This window comes from Cuculus canorus, chromosome 8 (assembly GCF_017976375.1).
Source record: "Cuculus canorus isolate bCucCan1 chromosome 8, bCucCan1.pri, whole genome shotgun sequence".
In the NCBI taxonomy this organism is placed as follows: Eukaryota; Metazoa; Chordata; class Aves; order Cuculiformes; family Cuculidae; genus Cuculus; species Cuculus canorus.
In genome coordinates, this window is record NC_071408.1 from 34,384,029 (window position 1) to 34,396,727 (window position 12,699).

General features: G+C 40.1%; 1 protein-coding gene across 1 annotated transcript in view; it reads left to right on the top strand.

The window, feature by feature from the left end:
• The window catches only part of RPAP2 (RNA polymerase II associated protein 2), a 37,072-nt gene that overhangs the window by 1,711 nt on the left and 22,662 nt on the right, over positions 1-12,699 (top strand). Inside the window, exons 3-11 of the mRNA XM_054073791.1 lie at positions 547-592; positions 1,584-1,698; positions 2,351-2,449; positions 3,080-3,145; positions 3,951-4,039; positions 5,240-5,275; positions 6,170-7,109; positions 8,190-8,284; positions 8,989-9,069. Of these exons, the coding sequence (XP_053929766.1) occupies positions 547-592; positions 1,584-1,698; positions 2,351-2,449; positions 3,080-3,145; positions 3,951-4,039; positions 5,240-5,275; positions 6,170-7,109; positions 8,190-8,284; positions 8,989-9,069 (1,567 nt within the window). The remainder of the gene's footprint in view (positions 1-546; positions 593-1,583; positions 1,699-2,350; positions 2,450-3,079; positions 3,146-3,950; positions 4,040-5,239; positions 5,276-6,169; positions 7,110-8,189; positions 8,285-8,988; positions 9,070-12,699) is intronic.

Here is a 12,699-nt window from a genome sequence, read left to right on the forward strand (position 1 = left end):
CATTCCATGATTTTAGATTATTTTTCCGCCTTGCTGCCCAAGTCCCCCGTGTCGGTAGCTGGGTCGGGCCCTGAGCTGCCCGGGGTGGGGACGGGACGCAGGGAGAGTGGCAGATGCTCTACGATGTGGGAGCCACATCCCACATGGAGCAGAATCTCAGGGGAGCATTTGGGAAGCACTTCCGAGCAGTGGGATGCAGGGTGAAGCCAAGCTGGAGAGCCATCTGGGAACCAGGGTGAGCATGGCTGGCTCAAAGCCATTATCAGGGTTATTGTGCCTTTCCCTTTCTGGCTGAACAGAGTGCAATGCATGAGAGGGTGAAAGGAGCTGGCCCTGTCTGCCTCACGAAAAGCATGTCTGACTACCTGGTGAGTGATTCCCAGCTCACTGGAGTCACTCTTGGCCGCCTAAAGCAAGTTTCTAAGCAGTTCTCTTCTTTATATCTACAGTTTAGAGGCTTTAATGTTTTTTGTGTTATAATGTTTTCCCCTGCTAAAGAAAGTTCACTAATGTCTCCTTTTCTGCATTTCTATCTTTGGTTTCCAGGCAGTAAGCATTCAGCTGCTCTGAAGAACGAAGATCCTGCTCAGAGGTATGATTTCTAACTAACACTATGTAGCTTCCGTGGGGTTTTGCCACACTTTGAAATCACGTTCTCCACCTCACATATGTTTATGCATTCTCAGTGTACTGTGACTGACCTCAGGAGATTGCCAGCATCTGCATCCTGCGGACTGTTTTGGAATGATGCTGTGTAACTTCTGACAGCACGCACATATGTGCACTGTATAATTTGTCAAAGTTTGTGAATCTAACCTCCACAGTTGTATTTCCTTCATCTGTAGTGCTTGCTTTTGCCATCGTAATGTCTTTGCATGCCTGCAGTTTTTCTTTATTCACTGTAAAAACCAGACTTGAGAGGAAAAAACACTTTTTGCTGTGGACAATTAATAAAATATTCATTGGACTGTGTAGTAGACCTAGATTCCAAGTGAATAGCATAGAACATCAGTTAAGAGAACAGAATACCTATACTTTGCCAGCCTCTGTGGGAAACACTGCCAAGTGGGTATCGGAGGCACCTTGATGGTTGCTCTCCAGATATTTACTGACAACAGAATAGTGGCAGGACTGAAAAACACTCAGCACATCTACTGGGATTTATTTGCTTTATTCCTTCCTTTACTCTGTACCCTCATACCCAGTCTTGTCCCAGTTCTTCCCACTCATCATATCTCATACAGCTCCCGTTCTTCTGGCAGCACTCCATAAATTGTCCCAGGCTCTTTGTCCTGCTGGTTTTGGGTTTCCCTCTGCTGTGGGAAGAGGTGGATAACCTTGAGTGGAAATATTGCAGTGCAGTAAGAGTCAATACATTTCTGTGTAGAAATAAAGGAAACCAAGTCTGGAACTCCTTTGTGGTTACTACAGAATTACCAGTCCACTTGTTACTTTTTCTGGCCAACATGGTGTGATGCAGAAAAATGTGAGCTGCTGTATTTCAGAAGAAAGATAAAGATGTAATTGGAACATGATTTATGGAAATGTGCCCTCTGTGTCCTTCAGTGTCTGCTCTGTTACAGGAAAGTAGCTCTGGAGTCTGCTTTGAGAAAGAAGATTGAATTTGAGAAGAAAGCATTGCATATTGTTGAAGAACTCCTGGAAGAGGACATTACTGAAGAGTTCCTTCTGAACTCTGTAGGTGTTCCAGGTTTTTATACTGTTTTGTATCCTAGTATTTAACTTCTTTTAAATTCTTGGATCAATTTGCTGCAGTTCCAAGCAAGATGGGCAAATCATTTATTCCCTCTCTCATCAGTGCTGATGAGAATTGCCTTATTTTCAAGGGTTCTGCAGTGAAAACATGGCCTAGTTTTGCACTTGTGAATACATTTATGAATCCTCACTCTGTTCCCACAGCCTTTGTTTATGCCTCTGTGGTTCTGAACTGATAGGTGAAGTCTGTAGGCCCACATCACGTCACCTGTCAGTTTAGACCAAGTCTCTGTAGCACCCCACAGCTCTTCTGGCAGCAGTTTTGCTGGAACTGTGTGATGATTACTCCTGTTAGGGTTGTAAACGGGATGGTAAATAGGTGTGCAAAACATAGAAACAGAGGAAAATTCTGAAAATTGGTGCAAATTGAGGTAAAAATTAGAGGTAAAATCTGTCTGTGTCTGTCTTCTTTCCTTATTTGCCCTTCTACTATTTTTACTGTGTGGGTTCTAAATGTATATTAAGCTTAATAAATGTCATTATATTGAAAACATGTATTTGTTTATGAGCTGGTTTGAGTATGAAAAATTACAGTTTTTGCAGTATCTGTTGAACTATTTTCCTGTCATTTTAGGGAAAATGTATTACCCCATCACACTATAAAGATGTTGTTGATGAACGGTCTATCATCAAACTATGCGGTTATCCTCTGTGTCAAAATAAACTGGAAAATGTAAGCTGCTTTTTATTCATGTTGTTATCATCAGAATCTCTTCATATTTTTTATTCTCATGCATTTTCTCTTTAATTTTAAACTTACAATAATTAAACATAGACTAAAATACTGTGAAGTGATGGGCCAGGCATTGTGTCAGTCCATTTCAGTGTAATCATTCTGAAGTAAAAGGTAACTTTTGATATTTTATGTATGTTCCTCTCTGTGTTTGTCTGTGTAGTGGTGGGGGTCTCTTGACAACACAGTCTCACATGCGTATGAATAAATACGGATTAAAAAAGGACCTGTCTGGAACTGCCCAACACTTATACATGAGTAGGGTTCCTTCCATGGCAGCTTCGTTATTTTATGTTCAGCACTGGCTCTCCTGTAGGTGTGAAGTTGTCCTCTACTAATAGTGAGATGTAAATAATTAAAGATAAATTGCCATTCTTGCATCTGAGAGGGTACGATATCAAAAGAACCAAGTAGAAAGGTGATTGTAGTATGCAGTTCAATTAAAATGGAATGTATTGTATGGAATACAATGAAATGTATTGCACATATTAAAATATTAATTGAAAATGAAGTTTTCTGTAAAGTCTTGATGGAAGTAACAGCCTCACTGATGGAAACTTGTTGTTTTAGGTGCCAAAACAGAAGTACAGGATTTCAACAAAAACCAACAGAGTTTATGATATCACTGAAAGAAAGGTATGGTAATAAGTCTGTCTCTAAAATTTACTTAATAATGCCTCAACATCAGAGATGCATTTTATAGCAGCATTCATACAGAGGCTTGGTTCAGAGCCAGTCTGGTTGTTATGGTGATCATTTTCGTGAACTGTTAGAATATGAAGGGTTTTGTGCATTTCAGTTTCTAGGTGTTCTCTTTGGAAAGACAAAAACCTGCTTTTCTAAATTTAAACATAGGATGGAAAGTTTTACTTGGATAGCAGTTTGATTGTGGTACAGCTGATCTGTTAAAGACATCTGCAGAGAGGAGTTCCCTGTTTTGTTCTAGAAAAATCGGTGAGCTCTGATGGGGTCAAAGGGTACATCCTTTTCATTCACTTTTTGAGGACTTCTTTAATATAAAACCTGTCTCTTCACAAAGTCTGGGTTTTTTTCTTTAACCGTATTCATGCATGGCTGAGTAAAAGCCTTCTTTGCCTGCTCACAGGATGTGCAGTCGCCTACAAGTGCTTCTGTGCTGTTTTAGGACCCAACACTGGTTTGCTTCTCAATATGTAATAAAAGTGCAAAAAGCAGAAAAGTGGGGAAAAAAAGAAGCAGCTTAAAGTGGCTTATGGGGATGGGATAGAGCTGTTCAATAGGTTTGGTTTCTCAGGTGAATTAGAAACCTGGTCACAGGCTTAAAAAGAGATGTGAATTGGTACTTAAATTTTGCAGGCATAAAAAATGACTTTTGTACCTTTCCATGAATATTGAAGTTGTCTTTAATCATATTTTAATCGTGTCTTTAGTCATATTTTCTTGCTTTTTCTCTCATTTGCAGTGCTTTTGCAGTAACTTTTGCTATAAAGCATCTAAATATTTTGAAGCTCAAATTTCCAAAAGTCCGGTATGGATGCGAGAAGAGGAGGAGTGAGTATGACCTTATACATTTGTTGCTTCTTTTGAAAGTATTATTTTCTTATCCAAGCTGCAATGCTAATTAATGAGCTGCGGTGCATGGAAGCGATTAGGCTGGAGCAGAGGTGACTGTTGTTAATGTTAACTTAGCACAGTGTTAATTTTAAGTGTCATTGCCATATTGATGACAGTAATTCACGTGACTCCGTACTGTTCATGACTGCGCAGGAGACATGACCGTGCTAGCTTAGAGGGCAGACAAGTCATAAATAATAGTCAACTCCCATTAACTTTAAAATGGACTTATTAGGATTGGATTTCCTAGCTTAGGAAACATGGGCCTGTGAATAATGGATTGAGCCAATGGGTGTCACTGTTTAACAATAAATACTTGCCTAGAGACTGTTCCTAGCTGTGGTTTCTAGAGTTTCTGGAAACCTCTGAACTCCATTTTTTTGAAGTAGTATAACTTGTTAGCCTAATTTTTAGTGAAGTAAAATTTAAATAAGTGGAGATATCCTGAACATTCATAAATTTTTGCATTAATTTGGAGCGTTTTCCTATAAAGGGGCCAAGATGGTTGTTACTACAGAAACTTTGTGACCTGTCAGGATCTTGGCATGTTTGCTTTTTTGAAGAGGAGACCAAAGGGTGATCTGATAGTAGTCTACAACTTGAAAAAAGTTACAAAGATTATAGAGCCAAACTGTTCTTGGTTCATAGCAGAAAACTTAATAAAGGGTGACCCACAAATTATTACATGGATGGTTCAGTTTGGACATGGGGACAAAGATTGCCCTAAGGTTATGTTGGAATGAAATAGGATAGTCAGTGGTGTTTTAAAATCTCCATCTTTGAAGGTTTTCGGGATTTAAACTTCATGAATTTTTGGCTGGACTAATCTAGTGCTGGTGACAATTGCATTGCAAGCGGGAGGTCAGACTAGAGACCTCCAGAGGTCCTTTCTGATTAACATGTGTGACTTGCTGGTTCTTTTCAGTGTTGTTCAACAGAACAGCATCGTACTGCAGGTGCAAGTCCTGCTCGCTGAACATATATGTGTAAACTTGCTCTCACTAGCCCTGCTTTGAGCAGAGGGTGTTGGACTAGGAGATCCTCAGACGTCCTTCCAACCTCAACTATGTAATTTATGTATTTCAAGAGCACTGATTTAGCAGGAAAATCTTCATTCTTTATCTTCTTTTTTTTCAGGCCACCAGACATAGAACTGCTGAAGGAGGGACAGAGGTACATGGAACAATAATTTTTTTGGTTATTTGCACTTATAGTTAGAAATATTTTATAAGGTGAAAAGGGAATCTTTGATTTCCTGTGTTGCAGATAAAACCTTGTTAGAGCCTACACAAAGCATTATTTGTCTTGTTTAGTTTCCTACTTTGTGATTCTAAAGCAGCATGTTTGGTCTGTATGATTTAGTGTCCAGCTGCTCTTGGCCTGTGTGTCTTAATTGAGCCTGCTGAAATCTGAAACAAATACACTGTTTGCACTTTGAATATTTTATGCCATCTATTCTTTATAAAGCAAATGGTTCCAATTATATGCGATGAAAGCTTCTATACTTCTGAATCTAAAACATCTCTATCAACTAGAATGAAATCGTGCTATTCAATCATCATCTCTGCACCTTGCTGTGTGTTGTGACTTTTTGTTTGTTTTCTTTTGCAGCTCATGGCCGTTAGGTGGCAAACTCACATACACTAAAACCAGCTCAGCTGCCCCCTGATTTTAGCAAATCGTATTCATATATATGTTAAGATGCGTATCTTCATTTTAAAATTGCTTTATTCACCCTGCTGAGTCTGATGTTTTTTCTGTTGTCTTTAATAATATCTGTTTACTGGTTTTTTCTAACTGTCAATAAGGAACTGAGAATTCACTTCTCTAAATAGTGTCTGTACTTGTCATCTTGATTGCAGAACATTACAACTCCTTGATTCTAGAAGACTTTTAGAAGAGCAGCTGTGATTCTTAAAGCAAAAAAGTACTTCTGTTATAAAACCAAAAAAGCACTTCTGTTATAAAGCAAAAATACTATAATTATCTTTCTTATACAAGAATGAAAAGCTTTTATAGGTAACACTGGTTTCTTATTTCACTGATAGCTTGTGTTTTCTGTTACAGTGGATCATCTGGAGAAGAGATGAAAATACGTGATGAAGTAATTAAAGTTTCTGACATTGAAAATCCTAGGATATCTTCAAAGCTATCTGAATTTGGTTCTCATGACACAGCCAGTGACAGCAGTAGTGATAGTGAACAAGATTTTGTTTCTTCTGTCCTGCCTGGAAGCCAGTCCCGTTCAGCTGGTGTTGCACAGCAGTTGCACAGAAGCAGCATCCTCAGAAAGCAGCATGATCCAAAAGACTTCTCCAGCCCTAAAACTGAAGACACAGATGTGGTAGAAGCCACTGAACAACTATCTAATTGTAAATTAGGCGCTCAGGAAGAAGTATATGCTGGCTCTGTTCATAATAAAATAACTGCAATGTCTTCAGAAAGTATTTCTCTAGGAAAATCAGGTGCTGCAGAAAACTATGAAAACACACGTAGTGGCTCACAGGTAGTTTTTCTAGGTGTGAGCAGAAGAGGGGCTGAACATCTTAAAAGAATCTTAGCTAACTCAAAAGAACATAACAAATCGATACTGAGGAATCCAGTGAATTCCAAAGGCAGTTTATTAGAAGTGCTTAAACAAACACTTAAAGAATGGAGAACTGAGGAAACTATGAAATTTCTCTATGGCCCAAACTATGCTTCTTTACGCTCATCCAAACATGTGTCATCTGCCAAGCAGGAGAATGAAGAACTTGATGAGGATGACTTGGATGCAGCTGATGATCTCAACACTGCTGCTGTAGGGCTGTCTGAGAACAGTTTGAACTACTCACTACCTTTCACGAGCCCAGGAGGAATAGTTAAGCCTGTGCCGAGTTACAAAAAGCTAAAAGAAGAAACAGAGTTCCTAGAACTCCGAGTGAGAGAGTTCTATAAAGGAAAGTGCATCTTGGCAGAAGAGGCAGCAACTCAGGCACAAGCAGAGGAACATCCAAGCAAAGGCAAAGTAAGTGTCTGATGGAGTAGTGTTGAGGCTGAATAAAGCCTGCCTTCAAAGAATTGTTACAAGCTCTTTGTTTCTGTCATCTTAAGTGCTTACGGCCAGAGTAGCATCAAGCTATTAATCTAAAACAGTAAAAGGAAGGGTGAGTGGAGTCACAACAGTCCCGTAAGGTTGAGGAATCATTTCTTAGGTAGGCAAGAATTACTTTGACTGTCTGGTATACATTCACTTCTGAGTGCTGCTGCCTTCAATTTATGAAGAATGAAGGTAAGGAAAGTTTGCTTAGGTGAAACAATCTGTAAGACGGAGCAGATTTTGGGTGAGGAGGCAACGTGTTTGTGGGTTTTTTTGCCCTCCCCTTGTGATTCATTAATGAAATCTTTAATGATTTTTTTGCCTTTTATTGATGGCAGGGCATACTTGAGATTGGTTTCCTTTTCCTCTTGAGTAAGACTAGCATTGAGTAAGGTGGGCATTATTTATTTTTAAAATTCTCTGAGTTGCCATTGCTGATTTGTTTGGATATGTTGCTGCAATCCAGACCATTTGGAAGAAGACTTCGGGCGGATTTGCAGACCACAAAGTAGAGTGGTTTGAGGTTTTACCCCTTCTGGGTCAGGCAAACCAGCTGACAGCAGCCGGTTCTTGTCGCTGCTGTAGAACCAGCATGCTGACTCAGCTAGGGAGGTTGTGCAGTTTGTACTGGCAGGTGAAATTGCTTTTAAAGGCCAGGGGGGATATTAGCATCAGAGGCTATGATTTTCATAACGTTGCTTCTTGTAAAACAGAGCTTCTCCATTGCTGCTTGGAACAAATTTACCCTGACTTAAATTTCGAAGGAATTTACTATTAGTTGAATTAAAGTATCTAGTGTAGGTAAGGGGAAAAGTAGGTAAGGTGCACCTGTATGTTGTGTCAGATCAAGCAAACTTCTGTCCATTAAGAAATTACTGATTGGGAATTTCTTTTATTCAGACTTAAGTTTTCTTATGTTTAAACATTTATTGATAAGCTGTAAGTATTTTGATGCATTGACTTCAATGAAATACTAGGTTATAGATGTTAGGTTTTTGTCTAACACAGGAGGAGCAACAGGAAGATCTCATCTTCCCACTTGTTGATTCAACTGCACAAATGCAGATTAGAAAGCGAATTGTCCTTGAAAAACTGAGAAAAGCGTAAGTATCCTTTCCTTTGCTAAGTACCAAGCTGGAGTTGGTTCTCATTCATCATTATTTTCAGAAACAAACACGCTGCGCAAGGATATTTTTGGCTTTTCTGGGTGGCCTTAGACATAACTTAAACCCATTATTGCCCTTAAGAACTTGTTTATTTCTGAGAGAGTCATGGGCAGTGCAGTTGCAGGTGTCAGTTTGCACAGACTGCTGAGCTGGATGTCAGACTCTCACTGCTAAGGTGTTCTCTAGGTGGAACCCATCCCTTCCCACAGGCATTGGGGCTTACAGGTGACGGCATTCCAGGCTGGCATAACGGCACATTCCCACTCTTCAGTAGTTGGCAGAAGTCAATGCAATTGTGCCATTGCATTGAAAATGTCTGGGTTTTGTATCTAAATGTTTGTATAACACATGGAGCTTAAAGTCACAGAATTGTGAACTTCATAGAGTGTGTGGGTAGAACCATATTGGCACACACACACTGAACTAGAACTGCTTACTTTTGAGAGCAAGCTGTTGTAAAGTGAAGGTGTTGCCCCAACACCACTCAGAGGAATCTGAAATGTAAACTCCAGGCCTGATCTGCTGCACGAGTATCAATATCTTTCTTTTTATGAACTTCACGAGCTTTGGTGGAAGTCCTACTTGGAAAAAAATGAAAAAGAGAGGGAAATGCATATTGACCGGCGTTTGTTTCCTTCTAGATTGCCTGCAGTTCTGGGCCCTCTTCAGATTGCTCCAGGTGATGTTTACACAGAGCTGAAAAATCTTGTCAAAACCTTCCAGTGAGTATGGGTCTTTATTTAGAGATCCTTCTTTATTGATTAATTAAACATGCTGTTGAATGGTTTGTGATTTGGGCACAGAGAGGGCCCCACTGCAGATTTGCCCTTTCGTGGCTGTGTGTTCATGTAGGTAATGTCACATTCCCTGTGGACTAACAAGTCAGCCCTTTCCCTGCTCCTGGCGGTGGCTGGGTTACCAGGAGTATTTGTAGATGTTTGAAAACTAGGCCAGTGGTCTCTGGAGGATGATGGTGAGTCTTTTAAAGGTTCTGCTACCTCGTCACCTCCTATTAAGCCTGAGTTTCTGAGATCTGTTGCTTTCTTTTGCTCTAACTCCCTGCAGCCTGGCTAAATGTTTTTAGTGTGGCTAATATTTGTTACCACTAACTTCTACAGCCAGGAAGAAGGCGCAGTTTGACCTGTCCTTGATTTCAAGGGCAAGTAATTCTAGTGGACACTTTATCACAGATGAGGCTTCCGCTTCAGTCCAAAGCACCAAAGACTGTGTTTGGAAACACTGGCCTGAAGGAGGAGGGGAAACAGAGTGGTGGTGATTTCTCTGAACACTTTTAGATTTTCTTTGGGACACAACTCTCATCATTTGTGCCTGGATCATGTCCCGCATCTTGAAGTATTGACACGAAAAGGAGCAGCCATAGGTGCTAGCTCTGTGTGCATTGCCGCTCTTGAATCACACACACACACACACACATGCACAACCTGCATGAGGCTTACATGGAAATTCTCCAGAACTCATTCGTGTGGCATTTGCCACAAGGAATCCAGGCTTTGGTGAATCGAAACCCAACTCCACACAATTCCTGATGTTTTCTGTGATGTCTGGAAGGGTGCCGCTAAAACACAGGTTTCTCTGTGCGGGTTTCCCTACTGTGGACAGTGCTCTCTTCCTTTCTGGTGACTGTGCATTATCTTTTATATGTAAGAATTGTTAGTGCTTGAACTTGATTCTGTAATTGCAGTCTTTCAAGTTGTGATTGAACTTTTATTTTAACACCACCAAAACCAGGGAAGATATTACTGACGCTGATGGTAAAAATAATACAAGACATACAGTAAATAGGAGAGCGATAAAAAGCTTGGGGCCCTTTCTCCTTCTTGCGTTTCTGATCTGGAAGGGTCTGTGCATACACAAAATCCAGCTCATGGGTATGAAGATGAAGGCATAGGTTTGAATCTCCAGTTCTTTACATAGGTTTAAATTTCCTTACTATGAGTAGTCTCTCTGATTTTAGGTTGAGTGCTTTGGTGGGAGGGATCAATTTGAAGCTGTATTTCTGTTTGCAGGGTACAGAAATTTAAGCATTACCTTCTCTTTTAATGCTGTTAAAATGCTTAATGACTGTGGCAGGAGCACTGACAAATGCTAGCGCTCTTTCCTGCTTTAGCACTGGAAATAGTTAAGCTGAAGAACTTGCTGAAGAGGGTAGGAGATAAAACACAGGGCTGTCGTAGAGCTTAGCTGAAGAAGGTTGAAGAGCATGTGGTGAGCTGAGCAGCAACAATTTTCAGCTCCATTGGTTTTTAAAGGAACGTTTGCAGTTCAGCCTCCTTTGGGCAGCATTTTATTCAATCACCACTGCTGGGAAACACACTAGTGGAATCTCAGGAGGCATTTTAGAATGGTTAGAGCTCTTCCCAAACAGAGTCCCTCAGTGCCTGTAAGCTTTTGTTACAAAAACTGAGATGTCAAATAATTCTCCAGTGTGCGCAAAGGTGCTTTGTTAAAAGATCAAGTGAAAATTAGCTATTTTTATACAGATTGAGGCTAAATCATAATGTTTGTGAATGTGTTACTGGGCTTTTTAAGCATAATATTTCAAATTGAAAATAGATTTTCTTCTGTAACTTATGGTTGCAAGTATTTTAATTCTTTTCATGGGCCTCATTGACATTGAACTCTGTCAATGAATATGATACAGTTCTTTCCTAAAGATGCGTTTGAGATTTTTTATTGTATCTTTGTCTTGTTTCTGAGACAATATTTTAGCTTTTACATAAGTATGATGAGCGTATGTTATCTAGCATACACAGTCACTGGTGGTCTTTTACCTATTACCCTTGTTGAGTGCAGTTTTAGGTTCTGGGTTTCAAGGCAATCAGCAATACTTCATCATAGGGAAGGTTCTGTATGGAAATGTGAAAGTACCGGGATGTTAATGATACTTTTGCATGTAAATGGGCTTCTCTTGAGGAGAGCCTGAAGTTACAACAGATTAGCTCATTTTTGCTGCTTGTCATCAAACTAAATTATACTACAGTACGTGAAGTGTTGCTTTCTTCCAGGAGTAGAGCAGCTGCCTTTTATGGTTAAATTGGTTTAGTTGAAGTCTAAAGACACCAAATCTGTGCTTCAGTATTTGCCTGTGTTGACCTTGGTTAGTTAAACTTAGCTCTTCATAGTGCAAGTTATGTAAAAATTATATATAGGACCCCTAAGCCCTCAGTTTCCTGTCCAGGTCCTGTGAAGTCAGCTTGCTGCCTTGCAGAACAGGCAGATAGCCAAACTAACCAATCGGAAGCTTGAACTGGAATTACGTACACCTACACCTGGGATTCTGGATATGCAAACAAAAAGGCTGCTTCCTTTGCTGAGATGCTTATGACTTTACTTTGTAACAAAGAGAAACTGTAAAATGAAAGGAAGATAGAAAATCTCCATTTGGGGCCTGTTTTTTAATTTTTCTCCCAGTGTAGGAGCTTGGACATGCTGGGTAAAACTGAAGGACAGCCAGCATGGACATGTTCAAAGGAGAGTTCTTTAACCAAGTGTATAATTAGTACCAGTAACTCATTGCTGCTGGCTATTAGTCAAATTCATAGTAACACATTAAAAACAGAGCTGATGGATTCAAAGATGACAAGTATACTCTCACTGTAGGGATAAGCAGACTTATAGAAAAGACTATAACATTCAAGACTATAATTTACAAATAGGTATAAGGGAAAACATACTTTTAAAATATTGGTTTATATTAACCAGTTACATTCTCTTGTATCTTGTCCATAATACCTGACGCTAGGGGCCTGTCAGGGGATAATTGTTCAGTATAATAACACTGATGTCCATGTGCCGTTCCCCATTGGACACTGTTCCTGTTATCAAATTGCTCCCTAGAAATCCCAGGAAATGGAATCCTGCTGAGGAAACGGTGGGGAGCTCTTGCATTGCCAAGTTTCTTTCCCATAACTTCAAGTATATCATGGTCCCTGTTCAAGTTCTTGCCCAAGGCACTTAGGGGTGCGCTCAAATCTGCTGCTGCAGCGGATGCTGAGTACAAACCAGGCCATCATTCGTTAATGGAACTCTGCTAGCAAGATTTGCAGCTGACAGGAATTGGATGGGAACACAACTAAAGGAGAAGTAGAACCAGCTGTGTGTGCTCTTTTTCTGTGGGTTTGGGGTTTACTTTTTTGTTTATTGAGCCTTGTACTCCCCTGTGTTCCTACAACTCCTGTACTGGAGTTGGCTTTCTTTGCAGGCTGGGCACTAGTCAGCTACTGGGAGGTCATTTGGTATGGGATTTTTGTGCATCTTACCCTTTAGTCCTTCATCCTGTCTGTTTCTGCTGTTTGGATCCATTTGCTCAGTTTGAGCTCCTTCATGGAGCA